This window comes from Balaenoptera borealis (assembly GCF_965194805.1).
Source record: "Balaenoptera borealis genome assembly, chromosome: 15".
Classification (NCBI taxonomy): domain Eukaryota; kingdom Metazoa; phylum Chordata; class Mammalia; order Artiodactyla; family Balaenopteridae; genus Balaenoptera; species Balaenoptera borealis.
In genome coordinates, this window is record NC_138871.1 from 552,361 (window position 1) to 578,322 (window position 25,962).

Here is a 25,962-nt window from a genome sequence, read left to right on the forward strand (position 1 = left end):
ACGCAGAGAGGCTGGATTTCACTGCCTCCCCACGACAAGCTCCCGCTGGCCGCGGCCACTCCCTGCCGGGCCTCCTAGGACAGAGGGAGGACGGGGTGAAGTTCGTGGTGGCTTCTGCCGGCCAGCACGGGGGGAGGGCAAGGGAGCGTCAGCTAGCCTAGGAGCCCCGAGCGGAGGAAGTCCTTGGGGAGAAGCTACACCCCATCGACTTGGAGGAAGATTCCAGAGGCCCCGTATGAACCGAGTCTTGTCTTGGGCCCCTCACCTTAATCAACCCTTGAAGAACAGGAGCAAAAAGAAAAAAGAACTAGGGGAAAGTCACAGTGTAGACCAAAGTGTAGGCAATCTGAGCTTTGCATAAAGGCAAAGGGCCACGGGGCCCGAAGGGAACAGCCAGCTTCGGGTGGAGGGAAGTGAAGCAGCTGAGCCGCATCCTCACCCCCGTCCCGCCCAGGACAGGCTGAGTGACCCCAAGGAGAAAAACCTAACGTTTCTGAAAATTTCTGTGCGCAGCAGGTGCTAGAGACCAGCGAGGGGTTGAATGCAGGCCCAGTTAGGAGGAGGCCCCTGACAGCTCCTGGAGGAACATGCCAGAAACCCTGAGAACCTGCTTCTCGCCGGGCCTTCAGCTCATCACACCGCTTGGCCCAGGAGCCTCGTCAGGCAGGGGCAGAGCTCAGAGAGCCTCCCCGGGAGGGACCTGTGTGCCAGGAAGACGGAGGAGGGCCAGGGTGGGGGAGGGTCTCACCTAGGCAGAGCCCATGCCCAGGGCCAGTGGCCGGGCCCGGAGGGGAGGAAGGCCCATGAGACACCCTGGGGCCCCATCAGCTTCTGTGCCGGAGCCCCGGCCCCACCCATCCCTGCCCGCGCCTCCCCCGCAGCACCCAGCACAGGGCACCGGGGACCAGGACGGCTGGGCTGGAGGGGAGGGGTCACCCCGGGGCCCTGGCCCGGCCGGCCCGGAGCAGACGCGCCGGCAGGTGGCCCTGGAGACGGCAGACGTGCGTCTGAGAGCTTTAACTGTGAGCCTGCCTGATGCGGCTTCTCTGGCGGGGGTGTGTTGCGATCGGTTAATTCACGTTTACAGGATGCGCGGGGACCTGGGGATGAAGGGCCCTAAGGAAGGGCAGGCGGTTACGATCATCACGGTGCTGGTAACCGTCCAGCTCTCGGGGGCTGGAGTCCAGACCCCTCCGGCCTCACCGCTGCCGTCACGGGCCGGGGTGGGCACGGCTAATAAAAAAGAGATTGAAAAACAACCGCAGGCAGGTCCAGTGGTGGGGAGGAGTTTTCATCGCTTGAACTGAACTAGGGAAGACATTGGCAGCAGCTCACTTGTTCAGTGACTTCTCACCATGTGGCGAATGGCTCCGCGTGTGTTTACGGGAAACGGGCCCAGAGAGGGGCTGAAGCCTGCGGTGGGGGGGGTGAGGTGAGGGGGCCTGGGCGGGCCCAGGGTGCGGCCTGCAGGGAACTCGGCCCTCATGGAGGGCCCCGCGGGCTGCAGGGTCCCGGCTGGCACGCCGACATCGGTGGGGCATCACTGGGCGTGAAGGCCTGCGGGCAGCCGCACCTGAAGGCCTTGACGTTTTCTTTAAGTGGGTGCGGCCACAGCATGGGCTCACCAGGCGTCCTTATCTGAGGAGAAAGCGGGGGACTGTGGGTCGCGACCTGGCTGCGCTTCAGGCCGTCTGCCCTGACCGCTCTAGACGTGGCCACGGTCTCTGCTGCTGCCACGCCCTCCGGCCAGCCCCGCTCGGTCTCGGTCAGCAAGCGTCCGTGTGGTCCAGGAGGTCCCAGAGTCCCAGGGGCTCCTGGACACCCCTGCCCGTAACGCCGCCAGGCTGCAGGCTGTGCCCGTGCTGCAGGGGCGCTCCTCCTCCGAGGGGCCTGCCCGCCCTCCCCCGTGTCCGGCTTTGGTGGCGGGCATGCCGAGTGGTCAGCGCGCGCCGTGCTCACGCCTGCTCACCTGTCTGCTTTGTCTTCTCTCCGCCCCTCCCACCCCCCCACCCCCCGCAGCTACTACATGTTGGAGAACAGGCCTCGGAACATCTACGGCATGGTTTGCTACTCCTGCCTGCTGGCGCCCCCCAACACCAAGGAATGTGAGTGTCTGCGCTCTGGCAGCGGTCCTGGCTCAGCCCGATACCTCGCATTACGCGGGAGCGTCCTACCCTGGCTCGTGACCGTGAGGGCACAGAGATGATGTGCGCGCTGGCCGGCAGGCTGCAGGTCCGTGGGGCGGGGCAGGGTTGCAGTGGCAGAACCACGAGTCAGATGCAGGTCAGCACCAGTCACGGCACCTCTGTGAGCCTCAGTTTTCTCATCCGTAACGTGGACCATCCATCTCTCGCGATCTTTGCAAACGCGATCTTTGCAAATACCCACAATGCCAAGGTGTTTTGTTGAGTGCTGCAAAGGGCTCAGCAATTGTGAGTTCTCACGTGTGTTTTATAAACCAGACGAGGCCAAGGGAATATGAGGAGTGATCACAAAGCACGTGCAGTAACCGTGAGTCTCTCAAGTTCAGAATCTCACCTCGGGCTGCTTCTTTCCTGCTCTAACTTTGGTTTGACGTTCTTTGGCGTCCATTTGTGAGGAAGGGCCAGGAATCTCTGCTTCGGAGAAGGCGGTGTGTGGCCTCTCAGGTCTGTGGTCGGGAGACACGAACGAGGTGGGACAGGTGGACGGATGGACGACGGGACGGCTGGGAGGGAAGTGGGAGTCCGGTCCTGGGCTGCGGCCCCACTGCTCCCATTCCAGAGAGCTTGAGGGTCTGCACTGGGGCCCTGCCCTCCTGCTTCTCCATAAGGCCTTGCCCACCCCGCTTTCTCACAATATCTTGTCAGGGAGACTAGAACAAGGGCCTGCCTCCTGAAGGCACCAGGAGGAAGGGGCGGAGGGCAAGAGGAGAGAGTGGCACTGCTCCTGCCCTTGGGATCGGCTGGAGGAGGTGCCTTGGGCGGTGGGAGGGCGTTCCCTCCCTTCCAAAGTCCTTAAGTAGATGAACCTGGCAAGGACAGTTTGCATGTCTTTAAAGCTGAGCTTTCCCACCCAGCCAGATGCTAATTAATTCACAAATTAGAGGAGGTCCAGAGGCCTGGGCTGCCACTTCTGTGGCTTCTGCTGGGGAATCTAAACAGTTCAATCCCAGGGGGCTTTGGGATGAAGTCCTATCTCGGAAGACGGCAGACACTCCCCCACCTACTGAGAAAAAGCTCTTTGCTGTGTAACCTGGGATTCATGCAGCTCTTCCCCATGGGCCTTCATCTGAAAGCTCACAGGGCCTGTGTCCTCGTCCGGGAGGGACCCCACTAGCCACCCCGAAGCCGGAGAGCTCTCAGCCCGGGAAGCAGCCCCTCCTCTCCTCCAACACGTGGCCCATCACATGGGGAAAGACAGCAGAGTCCCCGAATCCAGCAGACTTCGACAATGAGCGCGTAACCTCCGGCCCCCAGCCCGTAATTAACTGCTTATCTCAAGAGCAGCCCCCAGCTGGGCCCCCAGTGGGTTTGCAGGATCCAGCCCTGAAGGAGGCCAGCAAGGAAGGGAAGCTGAGAGTCAGGGGACCTGGAGTCCTTCTGTGCGACCTTGAAAGTCACCTGACCTCTATTTGTCCCTCTGGGAAATGGGGAGATGCAGCCAGGAGAGGCTTTGTGGGCTTACGTGGGGAGTGGAGCCTGCTGGGTAGGGGGTCTCCAGAGTGGGCTCCACCTCTGGGGTCGGCACCTTCCTCTGCGCTGACCTTTTATCTGGGGCTCCTGCTCAGGGGCCAGCAGACAGGGCCAGAAAGGCTGATTGTGACCAACTCACAGGGCTGCCAGCAGCCCCGTCCCGGGAAAGCCAGGAGTTGGCCAGGTCCCCGGGGTCGCCGGCTGGATGCCTGGGTCCCACTGGTCGGGGGCCCAGAGCCCCTTTGCTTCCAGCCTTTGGTTGGATGTGATCGCCTGGGCTGGCCCCCCGTGAAGCCAGCCCCTTGACACCCTTGGTTGCTGGACAGTGGATCCTGCAGACCACATCAAAGAGAGCATGGCACGGACCCCAGGGCGGCATGGGACACAGACCCACGTCTCAGTGCTGGAGCAGCCCAGCCAGGCCAGGCCGCGGGAAGCCGTCCTGCAGGCCGAGCCCTGGGTGTGCCCCCTCCCCGCGTGCCGCTCTGCATGGCGGAGCAGTGCAGGGCGGGGCCTCGCGGTGAGCTTCCACTCCTGGGAGGGTCCTTGACTTTGTGCCCAGTTTCCTCGTCCGACCCCGACCCCCGTCCAGCATTGTGGGGACAAAGGTGCCCGAGGCGCCCGGTCCAGGGCCAGCTCTCTGCTCAGCAGTGGTGCCGCTCGAAGGTGAAGCCTTGGCCCCAGCGGCGGGATTCCAGCTGTTTCTTAAGGCAGAGCTTCTCAGCCGGGAGGGCGCACACCCGTCGCCTGCTCCTGTCGCAGCCCCCGTGGGCTCCAAGCTGCGTCCCCCGAGAGCAGCCAGGCCCTGATGCTCCGCCGCTGCCCCAGCGTCTGCACCGGGGCCACCCCGTGAAGCCGTACGAATCCATCAATCGTCCCTAAAAATCCAAACTGTGCCCTACGTGGAGGATCCCAGCCGGACGCTGATACAAACTGGTGTATTCACAGCTTGTGGATTAACAGACCGAGGGCCCCAGAAACTCCGGTCGCCCGCGCCCCCCAACCCCGGCATGGAGGTGCGGCCTCATTAAGCCCCGCGCTTGGGGCTCAGAGTCCCCAGAGGACGACCCCCACTCAGCGGAGGGCCGAGCAGACCCGGACCCAGACGCAGACACACCTGCTCTCCTCTGGGGTCTCCTGCCTCGCCTCAGCCCGGTTACAGAACGCCTCCTCTTCGCTCCCTTGTGGATGGAGGGACGGAGCGCCGACCACCCAACCCCGAGGAACATTCTTATCTCAGGAGCCAACCCGGGAGGCACGCGCTGGATGGACAGAAACCTCTCGACGCCAAATACTGGTGCTGGTGCCGAGTCGGTCATCGTGGGACCAGAGCGGAGCCTGGGGCGGGAACTCGGAGACTCGGCTGTGCAGGGTCCCGGTGGTGCTGTCCCGAGGGCGCCCGCCCACAGACATGCCCACCCCTCGATGTGCCCGGAACAGTCTGTCTGATCCACTGAAGATCAGCGAGGAGCCCAGGGCTGTGCAGGCAACACCAGCTGGAGGCCCCTGGGGGTGTCGTGAATCAGCGCAGAGGCCCAGCTGCCACCCGGCGGGGGCGGGGCACCTGCGGGGCAGGGGATGTGGTCACTGTGTGCCAGCCCCTCCCGTCGGGGGGGCAGAGGCATTTCCTAGGTCCAGCCGCCGGCAGCTCTGGCTGTCTCTCTCTAGACCACAGGCCTGGGCGCGTCTGTGTCCCCAAGCCTGTCACCAGCAGCACGGGCAAGCCCAGCGGAGAGGGACAGGAACAGACAGAGACGACAAACACCCACACGCAGAGCCCACGGGGATTTGTCTTCCTGAGACGCGGCTTCAGCTGCCTCAAGCCCCTTAGATGGCCTGGTTCCCAGCAACCTATTTGCTTTTGAAAGGAAATCGGGTGGTGCTTGAAGCTGCCCCCCGCCCCAGGAGAGATGGTGAAGTCAATGCCGTTTAAATCTCGCTTCAGTCACGAGATGTGTCGGACATTGGTGGGTGGGGGAAAGGCCAAGGGACGTCCCTCTAGGCCCTGGACGCACTCAGGAGCCCACCCGGGAGAGGATGCAAAGACCCACCGCGGCCACCCGCACCCCTCGGCCCCACCCTCTCAGCGGGAGAGCTAGGACTCACCCGAGGGCCAGTAGTCGGCAGTGGTGGGGACCTTGGGCGCGAGCCTGGCGTGGGGAAGGGGCTGCCCCGCTGTGTGCAGAGGGCAAAGGGCAAAGGCTGGGAGCTCAAAGGGGTGAAGGCCCTGGGCTGCAGAAACCGAAATCTCCAGCGGAGGTGCCTCTGGTCCTGGGACATCTGAGCAGCCGGCGGTGTTCTACGGACGAGGGAGGCCGCCCAGGGGGACAGAGGCCCGGCCGGGCTGCGGGGACCGCGTGTCCTCCCCCCTCCCCCACCACGGGGGTCTCCAGGCACAGTTCAGTTTCTAACAAACAGAAGTGTGGTCACTCGGGGCCAGTCCCCCACTGCCCGTCCCCCCCAGCCTCCACCCTCTCCACCCGCCCGCCTCCAGAGCTGCCCAGGTCCTGCAGGGCCAGGACGGCCAGCTGTGGACATGGGGGCCCCGCGCACCTGTCCTCACTCAGGCAAACCCGAGGCGCGAATGACCCCAGACCCGGAGAGACAGAAGCCAGACAGCAGGAAACTTTTTTTTTTTTTTTTTTAATTAATTTTTTTTGGCTGTGTTGGGTCTTCGTTTCTGTGCGAGGGCTTTCTCTAGTTGTGGCAAGCGGGGGCCACTCTTCATCGCGGTGTGCGGGCCTCTCACCATCGCGGCTTCTCTTGTTGCAGAGCACAGGCTCCAAACGCGCAGGCTCAGTAATTGTGGCTCACGGGCTTAGTTGCTCCGCGGCATGTGGGATCTTCCCAGACCAGGGCCCGAACCCATGTCCCCTGCATTGGCAGGCAGACTTTCAACCACTGCGCCGCCAGGGAAGCCCAGGAGGAAACTTATTAAAACATGATCCTCTTTACGAATCACAAAGCTCAAGTCTGACCTAAGGAAGGTCTACCATCCGGGCGATTTAACAGGACAAACCCCTGCTGACTCAACCGACCCCAGAATCAGACTGCGACACCGTTTACGAAGGAACCAAGTTTGTGAATCACAGTTTTGAGGGAAGGAAACCTCATCTCGGTTCTTAAACCGTTTGGTCACAACTATTTTTAAAACGTATCAGAGGAAAATTCTAGAGGAAAATACATCAAAATGTCAACTTTAGACCATGAGGCTATGGGTGATCCTTTCCCTTCTTTCTTGGGTTCCGATATTTTCCAGATGTTTAATCACGAGCATGTATTCGTTTTATAACTAGAAAAAGTATTACAAGTACGTCCCTGTTCGATGCAATGGAAAGAATCCCTCAGGTGTTTCCCCCCAAACACACGGGGGCACACACCTGCTTCCCTCTTCCCCACGGGTGCTCGTGGAGACCGAGTCTGACTCCCTCGGATTGAGCAGCTGTGAACCCGTGTGGCCCACGTTAAGGAGCAACAACGCCGGCGAGGTCAGGGCACTCTGTAGGGTTGTCATGAGCTCTAAGAGGTGAAGGGGCCCCCCAGCCCAGCCCCTTCCCCACGAGAATTCTGGATCCCTGGGGCCGGGGGCGCTCAGCCCGTGGCCTGTGCTCCGTCTCCAAGGCTGGGGCGTCCGGGTCCTTTCGAGGGACCCATGGTCACTGCCGCCCCCACAGGTGTGGGAGCCGTCTCGGGAGTCTCTGCCAGCGTCCTGCGCACGCCCGGCAGTAGCACCCTGTCCCCGTCCCAGCTCGCCCACAAAGGTAAGGCGGCGAGGGTGCCGGCCCCAGGGGGGGCCGAGAGTGGGGGGGCAGGAGGGTCGTCAGGACGGGACCTTCCCCACCTGGGATCACTCCCCTCACGTGACAGCCGCGCTCGGGCCCCGGCTGCTGGAAGTTAGCGACTTTCTCCGCAAGGAGGGGAGCCGGGCCCTCCACGGGTGCCGGGGCCCCGTGGACCACGCTGGTGAGCCGGGCGTGCGCGGCAGGGAGCCGGAGGGGAGGCCAGCCCCCGGGCTTTGGGCCTGACTCGGGGAGCCTTGCTGGCTTTCAAATGAACCTGCCCACCTGGCACCTCAATACTTGTTTCCAGTAACTGTGCTTCACCCCCAAGCCCTCAGGGCTGGGGGGCTGCAGGGCCCTGGCCTTGGTGTCTCTCGGAGCAAGACTGGGCACTGTTCCCGTGCTGCCCGGTTGGGAAGCACGTTCAGGGCCCAGATCTCAGAATCCCAGGGCGCGCGGCCCACCAGCCTGACCCCTGCGTTCACACAGAGCACCAAGGCAGGAACTTAGCTGAAGTTCTGGACCTCACTTCCTCCAGGACGGAGGTGGCACCAGCACAGAGGAAAGGAAAACACGAGGACCACCCAGATGCACCCCACCCGGAGGGGCAGCGCCTGGCTACCGGCTCTAGTGCCTTTTAACAAAGAGGGGCCGGCCTCCCTCCAGGGTCCGGGGGCCTGGGTACCCGGATCCTGCTTGGTTCCCTCAGAGAATTAGGACGGGTCTCCCCTTTTTGGGGAGACGTGCAGAGGAGGTGCGTGCCAGCCCGGGCACACCTCTGCCTGGGCCCTGGGCGCACGGAGCCCGAGGCTGCAGGAGAGGCTGGAGCCACACCGGGTATCAAGGCTCGGCCCTCGGAGGCGACGCTTCCACCCTGGCTCTTGCTGGGAAAAAGCTTGGGTTGAACTGTTTTCAGGACAGTTTAGCACGTGGGCCCCCTTCTCTCCACACCCACCTGCCGGGTCCCCAAAGAAGTAGAACCGAGAGCAAACACCAGGGAGCAACCTGGGTATCTGCCGCCGCTGGCCGGCAAGGGGGCCGGAGTGGACTTTTAGGGCTCGGTTCTCAGACGAAGCCAGCCTTTTGGATCCCGAGGGTCCCCGGGAAGGTCAGCGGCAGGGGCGCCCGAGCCCCGAGTCACGGCCTTCTCTCCCGACCGCAGGAGAGCTCTCGGGCCAAGGACACCTGGCCACGGCCCTGGTCATCGCTATGTCCACCATCTTCACCATGGCCGTCGCCCTCGTCCTCATCATCATGTTCTACATCCTGAAGGCCAGGCCTCCCGCCCCAGGTGCCGCCCCCGCGCCCCTGCGCCCGCCCCCCCATCGCTCCCCACCCCGACGCGAGCCGGCCGCCCACGCCCTCTGTCCCCCGCAGCCTGCTGCCCCAGCGCCCCCGTGAAGAGCCCAGAAGCCCCCGTGAGCGAGGAGGAGGAGAAGAAAGAGGCCCCAGGTTGGGGGCAGCCCCTGGGCCGGGCGTCCGGGAGGGCGTGGGCTGAGGGCCGGGCGCGCGCGGCCCCTCCGGGGAGGCCGGACGCTGACGCCTCCCCGACCCTCTCCCGTCCCCACAGACAGCGTGGTGATGTTCTCCGAGCAGGACGAATTCGAGAAGCTGACGGCAGCTCCAGCGAAGTCGGCCAAGAGGTGAGTCGGGCGCGGCAGCCCCCAGCGCGGGCGCAGGCGGGCCCTCGGGGGTTCGAGCGGGAAGGGGCGCCAGGCCGCACGCGCCGCCCCCGCCTGCTGTCCGCGCCGGGCTCCGGGTCCTGCACCTCCAGGTGGCGCTGCGGCGGGGCTTCGCTTCTGTGACCCACTTGCCAGGACACAGGGCTCTGTGTTTTTAAATCGATCTTCAGCCAAACCACAGGAGGCGAGCAGGGTGCCTATACGGAAGAATGTTGTTCTTCGTCCGCGTGGAGTGATTTTGAGAGCGTGGCTAGGGCCGCGGGCTGGGTGGGGGCAGGGGGGTGACGTGAGCCACCCCTGCCCCCCGTGGGGGGTCCCGAAGGCCCCCGCCCCGCCCCCGTCGGAGGGGGTCCCCGGGCGCAGGCTGTGTTCAGCTTTGTTTCCAGTAACTCCAGGCGTCTGTGGGGTGCGGCGCCGGCCCGGGACCCCGTCTGCTCGGTGGAGACTCGGGTGTGGACGGCCGGGAGGTGGGGAGGCCCCAGAGCCGTGTCTCTCCGTCTCGAGTCCCGTGCCCAGAGCCGCGTCTCTCCGTCTCGAGTCCCGTGCCCAGAGCCGCTCGGTAAAGCACGGACAGCTGTCGGCGCCCACAGGCCCCACTGCTGGGGCAGCGGGTGAGGCCAGCCAGCCCGGGCGACCTTAACCCTAACCCTGTCTCCGTAGTGAGAACGACGCCTCGTCGGAGAAGGAGCAGCTGCTGAACCGGAGCCTGGACAGCGACGACGGGCAGGGCCCCCCGGAGCTGTGCCTGCTGTCGCTGGTGCACCTGGCCAGGGAGAAGGCGGCCACCGCCACCAAGGCGGCCGGGGTGAGGCCCCCGCCCGGCCCCCAGACACGCCGCCCTCCGCTGAACGGGCGCTGCTGAGTCCGGGGTTCCTCCCACGAGCCCCACCAGGAGACAGGTTCAAAAGGAGGCATTAAGGACAGAAAAGTTAGTTCCCTTATTATGCAGCTTTGCAGAAGAAAGGGAGAAATAACAAACCAAGAGGAGAAAGTTTAAATGGCTTGGAAAGCACAGGACAGCAACATCCTTTGTAAACATAGTGGAATATACCCACCCAGACAAGACGCGCACACGTGCGCACGCGCGCACGTGCGGCTGCCGCCCAGAGAACGGCCGGGCGCCGCGGGGGCCGAGGTGCAGCCTCGGGGTCACTCCCGACAAGGATGCGCCCTGGCTGCCCAGCTCAGCGACCCCTGGAGGGGGCCTGTGGGGTCATCCCAAGAGATGGTGGCTCTGAGGGCCACGTGTGCACCCCGAGCCGCCCGCTCTGGAGAGGAGAGCGCCACATGGCTCCGCGCCTGCAGGAACCCGCCCGCAGGCTGGGGCCCCCGGGTCCGTCCTGCCACACAGACCGAGGCCAGACGTGGCCTCTGGTCGTCTTTGAGTCTGAACGTCCAGTGGAGCCCAGGAAGGCCCTGTGAGCAATGAGGGCGCCGTAGCCGGGTGACCCGGGGGAGAGGCGTCCTTCTGCGAATCTGACAGCTGTTCCTGCCGGGGCGCGGTTCAGCGTTTCTGACGGGAAGCGGGGGGGCGGCTGCCCGGCAGCACTGAGGTGGGGCATTAGGTCCTTTGCTGCGTCTTCCCGCTTTCTGAAACGTAGCACTCGCCTTGCTTCGTAGGTTCAGAGTCGAAGGAAGAAAATACTGGACGTGTATGCCAACGTGTGTGGCGTCGTGGAAGGTAAGCGGAGGGCCAGGGGGCACTTACTTCCCGGGGACCCTCTCCAGCCGTCTGGCTGGGTTTGGCTCTTGTGACTTTAAGTTTCTCTCTCTCGTTCAGGTAGGTAATTTCTGTTCTGCTATTCAGTTCACTAATTCTTTCCTCTTTACTCTGCTATATCTACTGAGCTTTTAATCTTGATTATTACATTTTTCAGTTCTAACATTTCCATTTGGTTTTTTATACTTTCTTTTGTTAACCTTTCTATTTTTTCTTATCTGTTTCAAGTGTCAATATGTTTGTAATTACTTGTTGAAGCACTTTTATCGCGGCTTCTCTAAAATCTTTGTCAGATATCCCAACATCTCTCGTTATCTCAGTGTCGGCATTTACTGATTGTCTTTTTTCACTCATTTGAGATCTTCCTGGTTCTTGGTCGTGATGAGTTGAGTTTCTATGGAAGCCTGAACAGTTTTATATGATGTTCTGAGACTCAGGGTCTTACTTGAAGCTTCTGTGCAGCTGGCTTCCTCTGACACACCTGTGTGGGGGAGGGGCACCTCTTGTCACCACCAGGTGGTCGTGGATGTGCGGGTTCCCACTCGGCCTTCACTGACACCCATGGGGGTGCAGGTGGGCACCTGCTCCTCCGAGTGGCCTCCACCAACACCATGGGGGCGGGGAGGCTTGTTACCAGCTGATGAGGAGGAAGCCCATGTCCCCACCTGGCCCTCCCGACACACCTGGTGCTACAGCCTCCTGGGGGTGGACGCCCAGGCTCCCGCTCAGCTTTGCTGGCCTCGGAGGGAGTGGGACCAGGGCTGTTCTGGGTGTCTGGCTGTAAGAAGGCAGTTACCGTCCGAGTGTTTTCTTCTTGCTGAGAGAGCAGACTTCTGATGGGCATTTTGTCTGTGCTTGTGGGTGTGTCCCGGGTCTTCGGCTGTGCTACCAGGAGGAAGAGGGAAGAGCATGTCTACTGCATCTTCCAGAAGTGGAAACACGTTCTTTTTTAAGTGCCCCTGGCCGAGTCTAACGTACAGCGGGGTCTGAGGAACGCTAGGCCACTGACTTGGCAGTGACTTGGCTCAGATGACACCCACGCCAGGCTGTCCTTGGAGCACCTTTCATGAAGGTGACCGTGGTCCCCATAAAGGGACCTGATACCAGCAGGGGCACCTGACTATAAGGGTGGCCCGTATCAAAGGCATTGGTGATGGCTCACCGCGTCCTAGAGGGCGTCCGACAGGGCTGCTTGGATCAGGGGAATGGAGGGGCTTCGCGTGTGGCTGGCAGTGTCCCGGGAGTTGTTCACCTTCAGCATATATTCTGTGTGGTTTTCTGCATTTGTGTTTTATTTTAGTTTTAAAAAAGAGAGTCTAGAAAGCCTTCTCGAAGGTGTTGCGCTTCTGCCGATCTCTGACCGTGGCCCTTTGTCGCACAGGCCTCAGCCCCACGGAGCTGCCGTTCGACTGCCTGGAGAAGACCAGCCGGATGCTCAGCGCCACGTACAACTCGGAGAAGGCCGTGGTGAAGACGTGGCGCCACCTGGCCGAGAGCTTCGGGCTCAAGCGGGACGAGATCGGGGGCATGACGGACGGCCTGCAGCTCTTTGACCGCATCAGCACGGCCGGCTACAGCATCCCGGAGCTGCTCACCAAGCTGGTGCAGATCGAGCGGCTGGACGCCGTGGAGTCCCTGTGCGCCGACATCCTGGAGTGGGCGGGCATCCCGCCGCCCGCCGCCCTGCCGCCCCCCGTGTCCTGAGCGGGGCCCGTGGACCCCGTGGCTGGGCGGTCTCCTGCGCACCAGGGACGCCTTGCTGGTCTGAGGAACAGGAGGAAACAGGCCCGTCTCCCGGTCTAACCAAAGACAGAAATCCACGTGGACACGCCGGCCCCAGCGAGTCTGCGCATCTGTGCGGCCTGCCCGCCACTCCCTCCTCCACGGACACGGTCAGCGCCACCCGTGTGCACCAGCAGTGCCGGGAGGACAAACGTGAAGCCTCTGGTCCCTGGCTGCGGGGAGTTCACAGCCCGGGAGAGACAGACGTTCGCCTGGAAGACGGCACACAACCCGAGGGGGGAGCGCTTCCTCTGGGAGATGAAGCAGGTGGGCGGGTGTCCCCACGAGGAACACAGCTCCAAGGCTGGGAAAGCTGTAAGAGGCAGGCCCTGTGCCACGCCCTCCTGCTCCAGGCTCTGCGTGGGTCTGAATCACCCATGTGGCCCTGGGGTCACTGTCTCCCTGCGGCCCTTCCAGTCACACGGAAGCCTCTGCCACCTGCCCCACGCGCTGGTCCGCGGGGCGTCCGGTCAAGGGCTGCCACAGCCGACCTCGCCGCTGCGCGAGTCCAGCCTGGGGGCCAGGGGTCCCTGCACCGCTTCCCGCTCTCATCCGCACTCGGATGGCACCCTCTGCGGCCGCAGTGCTCAGGGACACAGGCCACTGGCTTCAAACAGAAACAAGTGGTCGGCTCTGCTTGGAAAAGGAAATCACGACTTCCTGAGAGGCCAGCTGCGTAACCCCAGGTTTCCTCATGACGCCTTCTGAGCCCGTCACGGAACGTGGGCCTGCAGCCACGGAGCACCTAGGCTTGGGGTCCGGGGACCTGGTCTGCTCGTGCCAATGTGGGCCATTGTCTTCCCCTCCCAAGCCTCAGTTTCTGTTCTGCAAATAAGAGGTTAGTCTGTGATTCTGCATCAGGGAAAATGAAGTTCAAGTGAGCAACAATGAGGTGGGGCTGGAGGAGATGCCAGGCCTTCCATGGGTGTGAGCACAGCGTGAATCACCGAGTGAAATGCGGATACCAACTCTCAGAACAAGTGTTCTCCCAGTAACTACAGTGTTTGGCAGACGCTGGAAGAGCAAGTTAGTAGACAGGCCTTCTTGGCAGATTCTCTCACTACACCTGCTGTTGCCGGGAACCGGGCAGAGACCACACCAGGGGGTTAATTTTGAGTTCACTGCTCAGCCCCCAGGGACAGGTCTGATCCTGGTTGTTCCTAAATTAAAACCAGTCTCGGGTTTATGTTTATAAAATTACAAGTCACATGACTGAGCAAATGCTTTTGGGGAGGAAGTCAGTCGTATGCTTAAAGCAACCAGCGAGTTCCCACCAGTGAACGTGGAACACACTGTGACAGGATCACAGTTAGGCCCTGAATGTTTAGTATCGTCATGTGCTGCGTCTGTCTGCTGCTGTTCTTCAGAACCTACTTGATGTATCCTGCAGGCTGCGTTCTCCACAGCACAACCTAAGTATCCTTCTCATTCCTCCGTGGACCCTTGGTGCCCCCTTCCCTGCTCTGTGATGATGGTGATGAGGCCCCCCCCCTCGGCGAGGCTGCAAACGTCAGGGGAGGAGCAGGGGCGGCCTCGGTTCACTCGGTTCTCGGTTCTCGCTGGGCCAGAGGTCCAGCGGCACTGGGCCTGTTTCGTTGGCTCAACCTGCCATTTCTAGGGCGTTCATCCTCTCAGAGCGACACGATCCCTTGTCATTTGCTTCTCTGGAAACAAATCCAAGAACAGGTTACTCTGGTGAGCTTTAGCCTACGTGGTGGGATTCAGATCAATGAGACCCCAAGAATGATCACTGAGCAAGGCTGGGGCTCCACTGCCAGTCTGTATGGAGATGGCCACCACTTCTGCTGGAATAAAAACACTTAGAGCACACCCAGGCCGGAGCAATGGCCCTTGGCCAGTGAAGTCTTAGTCATCAGTATTTGCGTCTAACTCTGTACATGTCGCTTATTTTACAAGTTCAGTAAACAAACCAATACAAAGGAGAGTCCTGACTGCTCCAGGGAGCCCTCTCGGGGGTGGAGTCGGGTCTGGTCCCTCTGCTCCTGGCTGGCGCCTGTGTGAGAGGCCGGGCGGGGGTCCCAGCCGGCCCTGTCCCCTCCAGGGGCACGCACCCTCCTTGGCAAGGGCCACCTCCCTGTCAGTGGGAGCAGAGGGGCTGCAGCAGAAGCCTGGGCGGCGGGGGAGTGTCGGGGAGGCAGGATGGGAAGAAGAGGCCCAAGGAGGGGAACAGTGAAGGGGCCCGTGGACACCAGACGGCCGGGGGACCACAGGAGGAGGAAAGGGGCTCGGGGACTTGGCGACGACATAGCGGAAGGTCCACGGCGGGTCAGCAGTTAGAACAGGTAAAGACCAGATAGAGAAACACAGCTTCTGGAGAACTCCCAACCCTGAAAACCTCCGCTGGCACGAGACACAACCCGCACCTCGGTGCCGCCACGGGAAGGCGGCCAGCCCTGTCCTGGCCGGCACCCTGGTGTCCTGCGGTCGCAGGGCACCTGAGCACGGCAATCACAGGTGCCAGGGACAGCCACCTGCGTGGCCTTGTTTTCTGCCACCCAGGGCTCTCCTGCCCGTAATCTTCACAATAGTCCTGTGCAGGATCGTCCTGACTCGTCTCCTCATTCAAACAAAACCTTTTGTGAGCGTGCCACACACGGGCATGGTGCCTGACACACCCCTCCCTCCATGTCCTGAAACAACAGGGCAGCCCAGCTTCCAGATGCAAAACCTGCGACTCAGAAATGCCGCTGCTCAGGGTCACACCACCTGGGCCAGCACTTCCCAGCCCACCTGCCGAATCTACGACCAAGAACCTGGGCAGAGCTTCCACACACACCAGCTTCACACCTGGATGAGCCCCTCGCCCAGAGCCCTGGTGGGGACGATGTCACACTTAGAAGAACCTGAGGCACTTCCACACCCTCCAGGACACCCCAGGATGGTGAACTCAGACGTCGGGGGTGGGGCAGGACACTTTAAAGCCCACCCAGGCGACTGTAATGTGCATCCAAGATTGACAGTCACTGTGTGAGACAAATGACTGCTAATTGCTGGAAAATGGGACTAAAAGGGTCAGCTGTGGAGTCATGGAGAATGAGACCAGCGGCTGGAACATACGTCCACTACGTGCACCTGTGTGCTTAATATGTAAACTTTTAAATTGCACACGTGTACAAAAACACCTTCAAACAGCAGCAAAGCATTAAAAATGGGAATAGTTCTGTTTTCTTTCTGCATCCCAGACTGTGCTCCCTGTACCTGGAGACCCCTTAGACCTGCACCCTCACAGGTTTTAGTTCTTTTTAGCCATATTAAATATGGCTGTTCACAGAGTTTAGTTTTACTCACTTATTTACCACTTTCTTCGCTATTTCATCTTGCCTCTTCAACCTTCTGAAACCATTCTGCTTTTTCCTAAAGTACACCCTTTAGAGGTTTCAGTGGAATTTATTGGTAGTGAATATTTGGTTTCTCTGAAATGTCCGCCTCTTGCCCCTGTCTTGGGAAGGGTGTTGATGAGAGCCCCCAGGCTGACGGCAGGCCCTTTGAATCAACCTGTCTTCTCTCTCCGGCCACGTGTAAGCATCTGCTGGTCTTCGGTGTTCTTTCATTTCTTCCTATACAATGTTTCTAGGTAGCGATTTCTTTGTACCTCTCTCGCTTCTAATTCATTTGGCTTCTTGAACTGGAGATTCATATCTTCCATCCTTCTCAGTAATTTATCCTTAGCCATTACTTTTTCAGATCTCTCTGCTGCAGTTCTTCTTTCTGGAGCTCGTTTATACGTATGTTAGCTCTTTTTATGCTTTATCCTTTATGTAAGAGAGTCTTTTAGGTTTTTCTTGTTTCCCTATGGGCATTCTGCATAATCGCTATGACCAATTTTCCTTTTAATCTTATCCGTTGAGTGTCTAATTTCATTGGTTATATTTTCACTTCTAGAAGTTATTTTTCAAAACTTTGCAGTCAATGTTGTTAGTCCCTTGTTTCTTCATTGTATCTGTAATCACCTCGTTTCTTTAAACCTAGGCGACAGGACTCATACCATACTTCAGCATCTCCACTGCTCAGGCAGGCACCCCCCACTCGCCCTCCGCAGACCAGGGTTTCCCCAATTTCATCACACGTGTTGCCTTCAGGGGTCCCAACTCTGCAGGGATCACGGTTCAACCCACCCCACTGATGGCCCCTCGTCTCTGCCTTCCTGGCTCAGGGCCCCTGGGCCCCAGGCCTCCATTACCCACCTGATTCTTCTGCGTCGCCCTCAGTTCTGGCTCCCAGGGATCCTCTGCTTTGCCACCAGCTCGGGGCACGGGGCGGGGGGCCGTGTCCCCGACATTCTTAGCTGCACCAAACCTGGGGGATGGAGTCCGCCACCCGCTGGAATCAGGCTCTCTACCTGTGACTGCTTCTCACTCCAGCAGGCATGGGGGCTGGAGGAGAGGTCGTGAGCCCCACCCAGAGCCGGGTGAAACCCAGCACCGCGAGCGCTCGCCTTCCCCTTCCCCCTCACGGCAGGTCTCCCCAGCCCGTGTCTCTTCCAACCTGTGTGAGGGCGACAATGACAAGACCCAGTGCAAGGCTCTGACGAGGATTAAACAACAGCACAAGTAAGAACTCAGCTCAGTGTTGACAAGTACCAACAACTTCTTTCTCTAATCCTGCCTGTTAATTTTTCCAGATGAGTTACGATGATTTTCCCAAGTTCTAAAAAGAATTCTTTTGGAATTCTGATTGGGATTAGTTTTAGTTGAAATGTAGAGCAACTCGGGGAGATGTGGCCTCCCACCCGGAACACGGAGTCCGTCCCCATCAAATCCTCCCCCATGTCTGGCAGCCAAGCTTGGACAGTTGCTCATTAGGTTCTGAACCTTCCTTGTTAACGTTTGATTCCTGTTTTATAAAAGTTTATTATGTAAACTATTAACTTCACTACTAACACTGAAGTGAAACAGTAATTTCTAATTAGTGATTGCTGGAGTATTTAAAAGCTCTGCAATTGTACGTTTATCTTGTAACCGGACATCCTGCTAAGGTTCCGTAAGCTCCCCAGGTGGGCACCTCCTTCCCCAATGTTACGCTTCCTTAAACATCCACCATGTGTCACAGGACTTTTAACAGGCATGTGTCCAGTGTTTCACAGTAACTTTGCTGATTTCATGGCCCTTTAAACATACTGTAGTGAGTTTTATCAGGAATCTAAGTTGAATTATAGAGTGTATGGCTTTCTACCTTTGCTCAGCAAATACAGGAAACTATATATTTTTTTATTACCAGAAAGCCAACCTGGTATTTCTAGAACGCATGCTACCCTAGTTGGTCGTGGATTAATGTTCCTGTAACATACGGTTGGTGTTGATTTGTTCATATTTCTTTGAAACTTTTGAACCTTTTATTCTTTCTTTCTTTGACAATTTTTGGTACTGGGTTCATGCTATCTGTATAAAATGAATGTTTTTTCCTACATTCTGGGCCAGTTTAAATAGCTTTAAATATTTCCTCTTTGAAATGTTAAAACAATTCACCTGCAAAACATCTGGAATTAATGTCATTTTAAAAATTAATTTTCACGCTTTTATAAGACTTTAATGATTTTCTATTGCAGACTTGTTGAGGCAATTCTGATAGTTTGTCTTTTTCTAGAAAACAGTCCATTCCATCCAGATTTGCAAATTTATCAACATAGGGCAATACAGAATTTATTCATAATTTTAAAAACCTCCCTTACTTATCCTAAATATGTATTTTTATTCTTCACATGTTCCTGGCTTTCTATGTTTTGCCATGTCTGTATACGTATTTTAGTTTTCAGTTAAAAGCAATCTCTTCTGCTTTTAATAGTGGTTACTCTGACATTTTCCAAAAGCATTCTTTATCCTTCATTTTTCTGTCAAAGTCAGTAGTGAAATGGAATGGTGAAAATGTAGAAAACTGCTCCTAACTAGCTCCCCCTCTCCACCTAGATCCCAGGGCCCACGTTAATTCTGATTTTGACATCGATTAATAGAGTCTCATCCAAATACTCTCAACTACTGCTTTCCCCATTATTTACCCTTTTGAGGAATTTAACATTTCATTCCATTTTATACACAAATTACAACAAATCTTTAAACCTATTTACGTTTCAGTGGTTTCAGAGCCCACTACAGTCTTTTGGTACGAGGTTGAGTTAATAAACTCAATTTTAAGTTGGTCAGAATAATCTGTGCAGTTTCTTTCCTCAGGAATAGTACGTAAGCGGATAACTTCTGAACACCTGCAAACCTGAAAACACCGACGACAGGCATGCTCACTAGGTGTTAAGTCCTCCGGATCGACCTCTGGCATCGCAGGAGCTGGCTTGCTTTTCTTCTCCTGCAGGTGGCGGCCCATCATCCCTGGCGTGTGCTCACAGGCCTTCAGTCCCCATTCGACTCCGGCTCTCAGCTCAGCTCCTGCTCGGCCTGTGCCCTGTGGCCCCTTCGGAAAGAAGCGCCAGCCCCGACGCTGTGCGCCCGCCGCCCTCTCCCGGCACCTCCCCTGCTGCCCAGCACTGGCTCCACCTCCTGAAGCACTGATGATGGGTTTGTTTCTCACATTCACTGTCGCTTCTGCATTTTTAAGTGCCTGTAAGCCTCACCATCACATTAGCCAGCTCTTTCTTTATGGATTTCTGTTTCTACTTCACAAACAGCACAGTTTCTTACCTTCTTTTGAAGAGGCCCAAATTTCCTGAGACTTTCTTCCAGATTCTGAAAATGAGATTAAATGCTGATAGAGGATAATCTCTGTGAGTCTGCAGGATGATTTCTTCTGTGTATCAGTTTTCTGTCCTACGCCCCGAGCTCTACCCAGACCTCTGGCTACGTCACTCACCTCTGATGGCAAGAGAGCTCTCTGGGTGCGGGAACTATGGCGGCTAAAGTGTGTGTACATATGCTTCTAGAAGGGGGACTTTTAACATATTAAGAAAACAGAACGATGACATGCTCTAACCTTGTTCCCACATGCATGCCAATTTATTCCAAAGAATTTTCCTACAACATTTTTACAAAACGTAACCCCAGGGTCATTAACCCTGAAAATTCCATCGTGTACATTAGTACCACCTTAGCTGAATGGAAAAAATCCACATTCCACAGCTTCTACAGGTTTCATTTTAAAGGTTAAAACAATTTTCCATTTTTCATGATAAATGATGCTACTCGTAACTTTCCTTGGTAGTTACTTTGGTGATTTTTACAATCTTACAAGTAGCAACACATAGGTAATACCTATAAATAATAATGAGCCAGCCTAAGGGTTTGCACTGGCGGCCAGGGAGTTGCATTTTGTTAAACCCAAATTGAACAGAGTTGAATTCAGGTTAATACAGAGAAATGCGTGCTCTGGATGTGTCGTCCTTTGTATTTCTTGAAGCATCAGATGAACTGTAAAGAGTTCAAAGAGCTTCTTATTACTCCTGTAAGAGAATGAGCACATTAATTGAATTACGCGCACTTAGGGACAGTGAGAGATACGTTATGTGTAAATGTGGGCAAATGGGTAACTAAAGGATTAACATGCCAAGACAAACAAAACAGCTTGTATGAAATAGGCCTAAAGTGGAAAAGTATTCAAGGAGAAAAGAGAATGCTTTATCATCCTGAAACCTGCACCCTATTCACTACTAGAGCGGACTTTTCCCTCACAGCCGGAAAGAGTGAAATACTTGACCACCTTATTTTAAGTAGGCTGGGCTTCCTAATGTAGCAGAATATTACTTGGCCTCTTGACTTGGCTCCAAAATACCTTTGCAACCATCCTCTGTATAGTAACCAGTCAGTAACATCACTTTCGATCAGTGAGAATGACACCTGGTAGCATATTTCCTATTTCCTGTGTACATCTATCTGTTTGCCTCTCCAGTAACCCACGTGACCACCACCCGATACAGAAGGGTTTACAGATTTATGCTAAGACTTGCTTGGGCGTCAACTACTCCCAACTCCTCATCCAAGCTTCGTTCTAGTTCTTTATCTACGTCTGAAATGAACACAAACTACCAAACACATCGCCAGCCGTAAAGCACTCTGGCCCAAGGACACAGCTGCACTGGGCACTACTTCAGCAAAGCCCAGGGATGAAGAGCTGAGAAGGAATTAAACCTAAGTGACGCCACTGCACCCTTGTGCCACCACAGAGGGTAAACGGCAACAGGCCTCCTCGAGAACTTACTGATTACAAATCAAGACAATCACAGCCAGTCAGCCTGCAGGAAAAGGAAAACAATGAACTGACAAGTTTAGCTGATACCAAAGCTAAACTAATAATTTGGTGAGTTGCGTATGAGGTTACAATTTGACAATTAATAATTCCCTACAGTGTGGTACAGTGTGCGACACCAAACAGAACAGACAGACCTGCGGTCACACAACCACAAGTAATTTCAGGATGCGTTGTATTCACGATCCCTGCATGCTGAGGCATGGCGAAATAGCCCGTTTCACTGCCATGGAGGTCACAGGTGGGGGGACGGGGGCGGGGTGGGCAGAGGAGCTGAACCGGCCCAACACTGCACTGTCATAAAAACGCAATGGACAGAAGGTGCTCAGAGGTGCCTCAAGAGAAACACGAGCGTATACAAGATTCCAGGAAAACACAGCTTAAAGTCTATGTCCTTTTTTTTATAATTTAAAAACTGGTTATACCAGTGTGTGCATTGGGGAAAGAAGAAATATGAAAAGAAAGCCCTCAATTCTTGCAATAAAACCAAACTAGTGGCAGTAGCATGCCCATGAGAGTTTGTTACCAGCATCATTTAAAATCTTTTCTGCCTGATTCATTCTCTTCCCTAAACTCACTGCAGTCAATAATAAGGATCTACAAAATATATTTTTTTATTCTCTCCCTTATTTTCACCTGTTGCGTCACAGAAACCAGTGTGCAGGAAGCTGTTCGAGGGTTCACTCTGTCACTAAGCGCGTGGTCTTGGATCAGTGTTAATATTCTACACATTTATTGGAAACTTTGATTTAGTCATCACAGTTGAGCCACTACAGGATTCGGAAACATCTAAATGATCACAGTAAGATATGTTCTAATAAAAAATGTTAAAAATATGAAATTCTTACTTGATTTTGGACAGTTTCTGTAGGATGATGCTGAGCTTCTCTAGGATGTGGAGATCAAGCTTCGGGCCCCGGAGCAGCACCGAGCAGGTCCGGAAGAAGAGGGAGCAGCTGCACACCTCCAGGAAGGGCTGCAGGAACCCTGCAAGACAGGCAGGTCCGCGGTGAGGGGCCAGCGCACCTGGGGGCGGGGCTTACCAACACTGAATTGGGTTTTCATTCTTTCCCCTCTTAAACTATGGGGAAAAGTGCCATCATCTGAAGAATTAAAATACTACTGGCTCTTGCTGAACCGATGCAAACCGAAGGTAAGACCATTTCCCCTGGTGTCAAACTTCCATTAAGCAGAATCTAGAAGAAAGTCTGTAAGAGGACGCTGTTTAAATACTTAGCGGTAAGAAATCCTGTTGGGGTAGTAATTTTTTAAAAACCCTAAATTTAAGAATTGCATTTACGTGCTAATGACAACTTACATAATCGCTGAATAGGAAAAAAACTTTTTAAAGCATAAAAGCAAAAGTGGGAAAGATTCATAAAAGAAAAGATTGAAAAATTTTATAAAGTAAAAAACTTAAATGTCTATGTAAAAGAAATTAGAACAAATTAAAAGGCAAATGCTCTAAAAAGCAAAACAAAAGGGAAATGCCAAACTTGGTGGGGCGGAAGTGGGGGGCAGAAATCTCCTCGTAATATATTTGCCAGAAGAATTGATATTTTACTATAAAAAGAGCTCTTATAAATTCATTAAGAAAAAGATGGACCTAATATTTTTAGAAATGAGCAAAGGGTACAAGCAAGCAACTCACAACAGAACAAAAGCAGTAAAAATATTCAACTCAGTATTGATGTAATGAAATAACTGGAATTTGCCAAATTCGTATGAAAAGACTTAAGTGTGTATATCCTTTGACTCTGACAGAGACGTATACAAAGGTGTATGAAAAAGAGTCCCTGTAAAGTGTGTAACCGTGAAAACTGAAAGCTCCACTGAACAAAACAATGTGTAAAAATGCTTTCCAAGGTGTAAATCACTTATATTTGTAATTAGGGAAGCTTGGACAGAAACAAAAATCATACTATAACATTAAACTGTGGCCTTTAAAATAGTTAAATTCCCCTGTAAAACTCAGGGGCTCCCACAATGGAGACAGAACTTTATTTCAAGCACAAATCAGTGACTAAAGGACATAAGAATAAGAGAAATTTGCACTCATCATTCTTTTTGAGCACATAAGCACAGCCGGAAAGACTCTATGTCAGTATTTTGATGGTGTACTGAGTAAAATAAACTATTAAGTAGTGAAATTGGCAAAACCCAAAATAACAGTCGGAGGAATGTTTTGGTAACAGAAAGTGAAAGCTGGTGCATGGAGACAAGGTCGGTGTGCCCTTTGCACGGGACCCCGAGGTGAGAAGCAGGAGGGGAAATGCACACCTCCCCACAGGAGTCCACCAAGTGTCTACATGTGCTTCGGTCTCAGACACACAGACTCTTTCTGAAGAATGAACTTTAGGTTACAAGTATGGTGCACATAATCTGCAAATAGATTAAAAATACACCGAGAGTTCAAGCAGCTTCGTTAAGCAATGGTACACCTTCCTCGGTTCACATCCTGAGACCCGTGGTGCAAGTCACTCTCAACCGGAAGGCTGACCACTGCACGGCTGACGAGTGAGGTCCGGGGAGAGGGACCAGTCCCCAGTCACGGCCGGAGCCACCTCTGGGGGTTCTCAACACTGCTACAAGCCACAGTATCAATGCTTTCCATTTAAAAGCCCCCAAAACACCTAAGAAAGTTATGATAGTTGTTTGTAAATTGCAAAAGTGTAAGAGAGTGCATCTCCCTTTATTTTGCTTTACTTTATGTGTAAATCAGGTCCTGGCATGAATAAAACACAGACATTTACAAGTAAGCACTTCCAAATAAAAGTGAACTTCCTTGTATGACCTCTGTAATGGAAAAAGGCCAAGACCATCCAAAGAGTTTAATATACCCGCATATTTTAAAAGTAAAGCTTATAAAGGTCTTTTAGAAGCAAAAGAGGTTCACTGGCTTGATTTCCAATCTCTCTTCTGACCTGTGAGACAGACATTAAATAAGAGAAAGGAAATTCTAAGATTCATATATGCCTTAGGTTAGGTTTACGTATAAGGGTGAAACATTGTAGTCTTAACATTTTTTTCAGTACTACAGTGTTTAACTTAATATATATTTTTTAAGCTTAGAAGAATTTCAACTTGAATACACGTGGCCAGAACGAGAGAGGAAAAGAAGAACCGAAGGCCCAAAAGGCCAGGTGATTCCTCTTCTAAACTTCACTGATGTCTTCACTGATTAAAATGGGAAGATAAAAGTGCTTGAGAGAATTTCTCTCCCCAACACCTAGTCATATGGATCAAAAATCGTAAAACAAACGAAACAAAAAACAAAAAACCTCATTTACAAAACCAGACCCACACACAGACACAGGAAGGGGAGAAGTCCTCGTCACGACCTTAAAACTGGCAGCAGGCGGCCCAGGACAGAAGCACGAAGTTCCAGAGCAGGGCCTGAGCCCACCTCGACGCCCCTCTTCCGCAAGACACGGGGGAGGGGACGCAACCTCGGGAATCCTCACCAACTCCCCCCCCCCGCCGCAAACCCGCAGGGGAGCCCCTGCCGCCTCTTCACTCTTCCGACAGGGAATCAACTGAAAACAAAGTCCCAGAGCGAACTGTACTGGGAACCAGCTGAAGCCAAGAGAATTTCTCTATGGGAACAGGACACCCACGCCTCCCACTAACTAGATTAAATGAACCCAAACGAGATATTTTAGCAGAATCTGAGAAGTGAGAACACAGCCCTGAGAATCTGGCAAAGAGCATGTCACCACCAGAGCCACCGGCTACAGGAAAGAATGGATACATTAGGGAAAAGGGCTTTCAAACTGTGGCACGGAAGGGAGAGAAAACCTGGACGGGGACGAATGGTAGGCAGAGCGTAGAAGGCCCGCCCCGTCCACGAGGACAGGGAACCAGTCATCAGAGACAGATGAACCGGTTTGCAAGGCAGAAACAGAGACACAGATGTAGAGAACAAACGTATGGACACCAAGCAGGGGGCAGGGGGGGGATGAACTGGGAGACTGGGATTGACAATATATACACTAATATGTATAAAATAGATTTAAAAAAAGAGAGAGACAGCACGTCAACTTGTGAGCATGTTACAGCAATCAAGCAACCAATCAATCAATCAATCAGAAAGGGATATAGCACACACAAGGCAGAGACAAACCTAAAAGAAAACACAAAGAACAGAACAGTTTTCCACAAGAGTTCTGAGGTCTCAGTTAACCTAATAAGAACAAGGCTAGTCAATAAAATAAGAAAGAAAAGATGATAAACAACAGGATTTAAGAGAGAGAGAATCAAAACACCACCATTAAAGAAGTAATAAATTAAAACATCAAGAAACCGAAAGGACAGAGCTGAAAATTAGATTACCATCATAACAATCCGATCATCACAAAGAGTGAAAACCAAAATGAAAGGACCAGAAAGAAGCCAAGATGTGGAAAACCATCAAAAAAGATCCATGAGGACAACTAGTGTTCCTAACGATATAAAGTTAATAAAAGAAAAATATTACATATTATGTTATATGTGAAATGCTAAGTGGACACAGAACTGAACCTGCAGATCCAATGAGCACAACAGCAACCGAGACAACATCCAAGGGCTACACCCTGGGCTTGAGGGAGGAAGCAGCCATCAACCACCCAGGAGAGCAGCAGGGCACCACTGCTGGGAAGGCCGGGCTGCCCACTGGCCTCTCGAGACAGCTGCGAAGCACCGCGTGTGACCCAGCATGAGCACTCAGACGGGACCTCCTTGAGTGTAGGCGCCCGGCAGCACTTCCAACACACGAAGCAGCCTCCACAGCACCTCCTAAACTGGGGGTGCACACAGGCGAGGGAGCAAGATTAAGAGATTGTTCAGGGGCTTCCCTGGTGGTGCAGTGGCTAAGAATCCGCCTGCTAGTGCAGGGGACACGGGTTCAAGTCCTGGTCCGGGAAGATCCCACATGCCGTGGAGCAACTAAGCCTGTGTGCCACAACTACTGAGCCTGCGCTCTAGAGCCCACGAGCCACAACTACTGAGCCCGCGAGCTACAACTACTGAAGCCCACGTGCCTAGAGCCTGTGCTCCGCAACAAGAGAAGCCACCGCAGTGAGAAGCCCGCGCACCGCAACAAAGAGTGGCCCCCGCTCACCACAACTAGAGAAAGCCCA

The 25,962-nt window shown here is 54.7% G+C and overlaps 2 protein-coding genes across 16 annotated transcripts in view; one reads left to right on the forward strand and one right to left on the reverse strand.

The window, feature by feature from the left end:
- EDAR (ectodysplasin A receptor) overlaps window positions 1-17,102 on the forward strand; it is a 57,594-nt gene extending 40,492 nt beyond the window's left edge. For both annotated transcript variants that reach the window (XM_082357338.1, XM_082357337.1), the window contains exons 5-12: window positions 2,020-2,105; window positions 7,349-7,435; window positions 8,616-8,744; window positions 8,831-8,905; window positions 9,024-9,096; window positions 9,796-9,940; window positions 10,756-10,816; window positions 12,237-17,102. In XM_082357338.1, the coding sequence (XP_082213464.1) occupies window positions 2,020-2,105; window positions 7,349-7,435; window positions 8,616-8,744; window positions 8,831-8,905; window positions 9,024-9,096; window positions 9,796-9,940; window positions 10,756-10,816; window positions 12,237-12,559 (979 nt within the window). In that variant the 3' untranslated portion in view covers window positions 12,560-17,102. The remainder of the gene's footprint in view (window positions 1-2,019; window positions 2,106-7,348; window positions 7,436-8,615; window positions 8,745-8,830; window positions 8,906-9,023; window positions 9,097-9,795; window positions 9,941-10,755; window positions 10,817-12,236) is intronic.
- Window positions 17,103-18,158: 1,056 nt separating this feature from the next.
- CCDC138 (coiled-coil domain containing 138) overlaps window positions 18,159-25,962 on the reverse strand; it is a 60,581-nt gene continuing 52,777 nt past the window's right edge. For 13 of the 14 annotated variants that reach the window (XM_082357332.1, XM_082357329.1, XM_082357326.1 and 10 more), the window contains 2 exons: window positions 21,691-21,829; window positions 19,570-20,039 (listed from right to left, as the gene is read on the reverse strand). In XM_082357332.1, the coding sequence (XP_082213458.1) occupies window positions 19,874-20,039; window positions 21,691-21,829 (305 nt within the window). In that variant the 3' untranslated portion in view covers window positions 19,570-19,873. Of the gene's footprint in view, window positions 19,330-19,569; window positions 20,040-21,690; window positions 21,830-25,962 lie in introns of those variants that run through there. The other variant, XM_082357327.1, reaches the window with a different exon arrangement.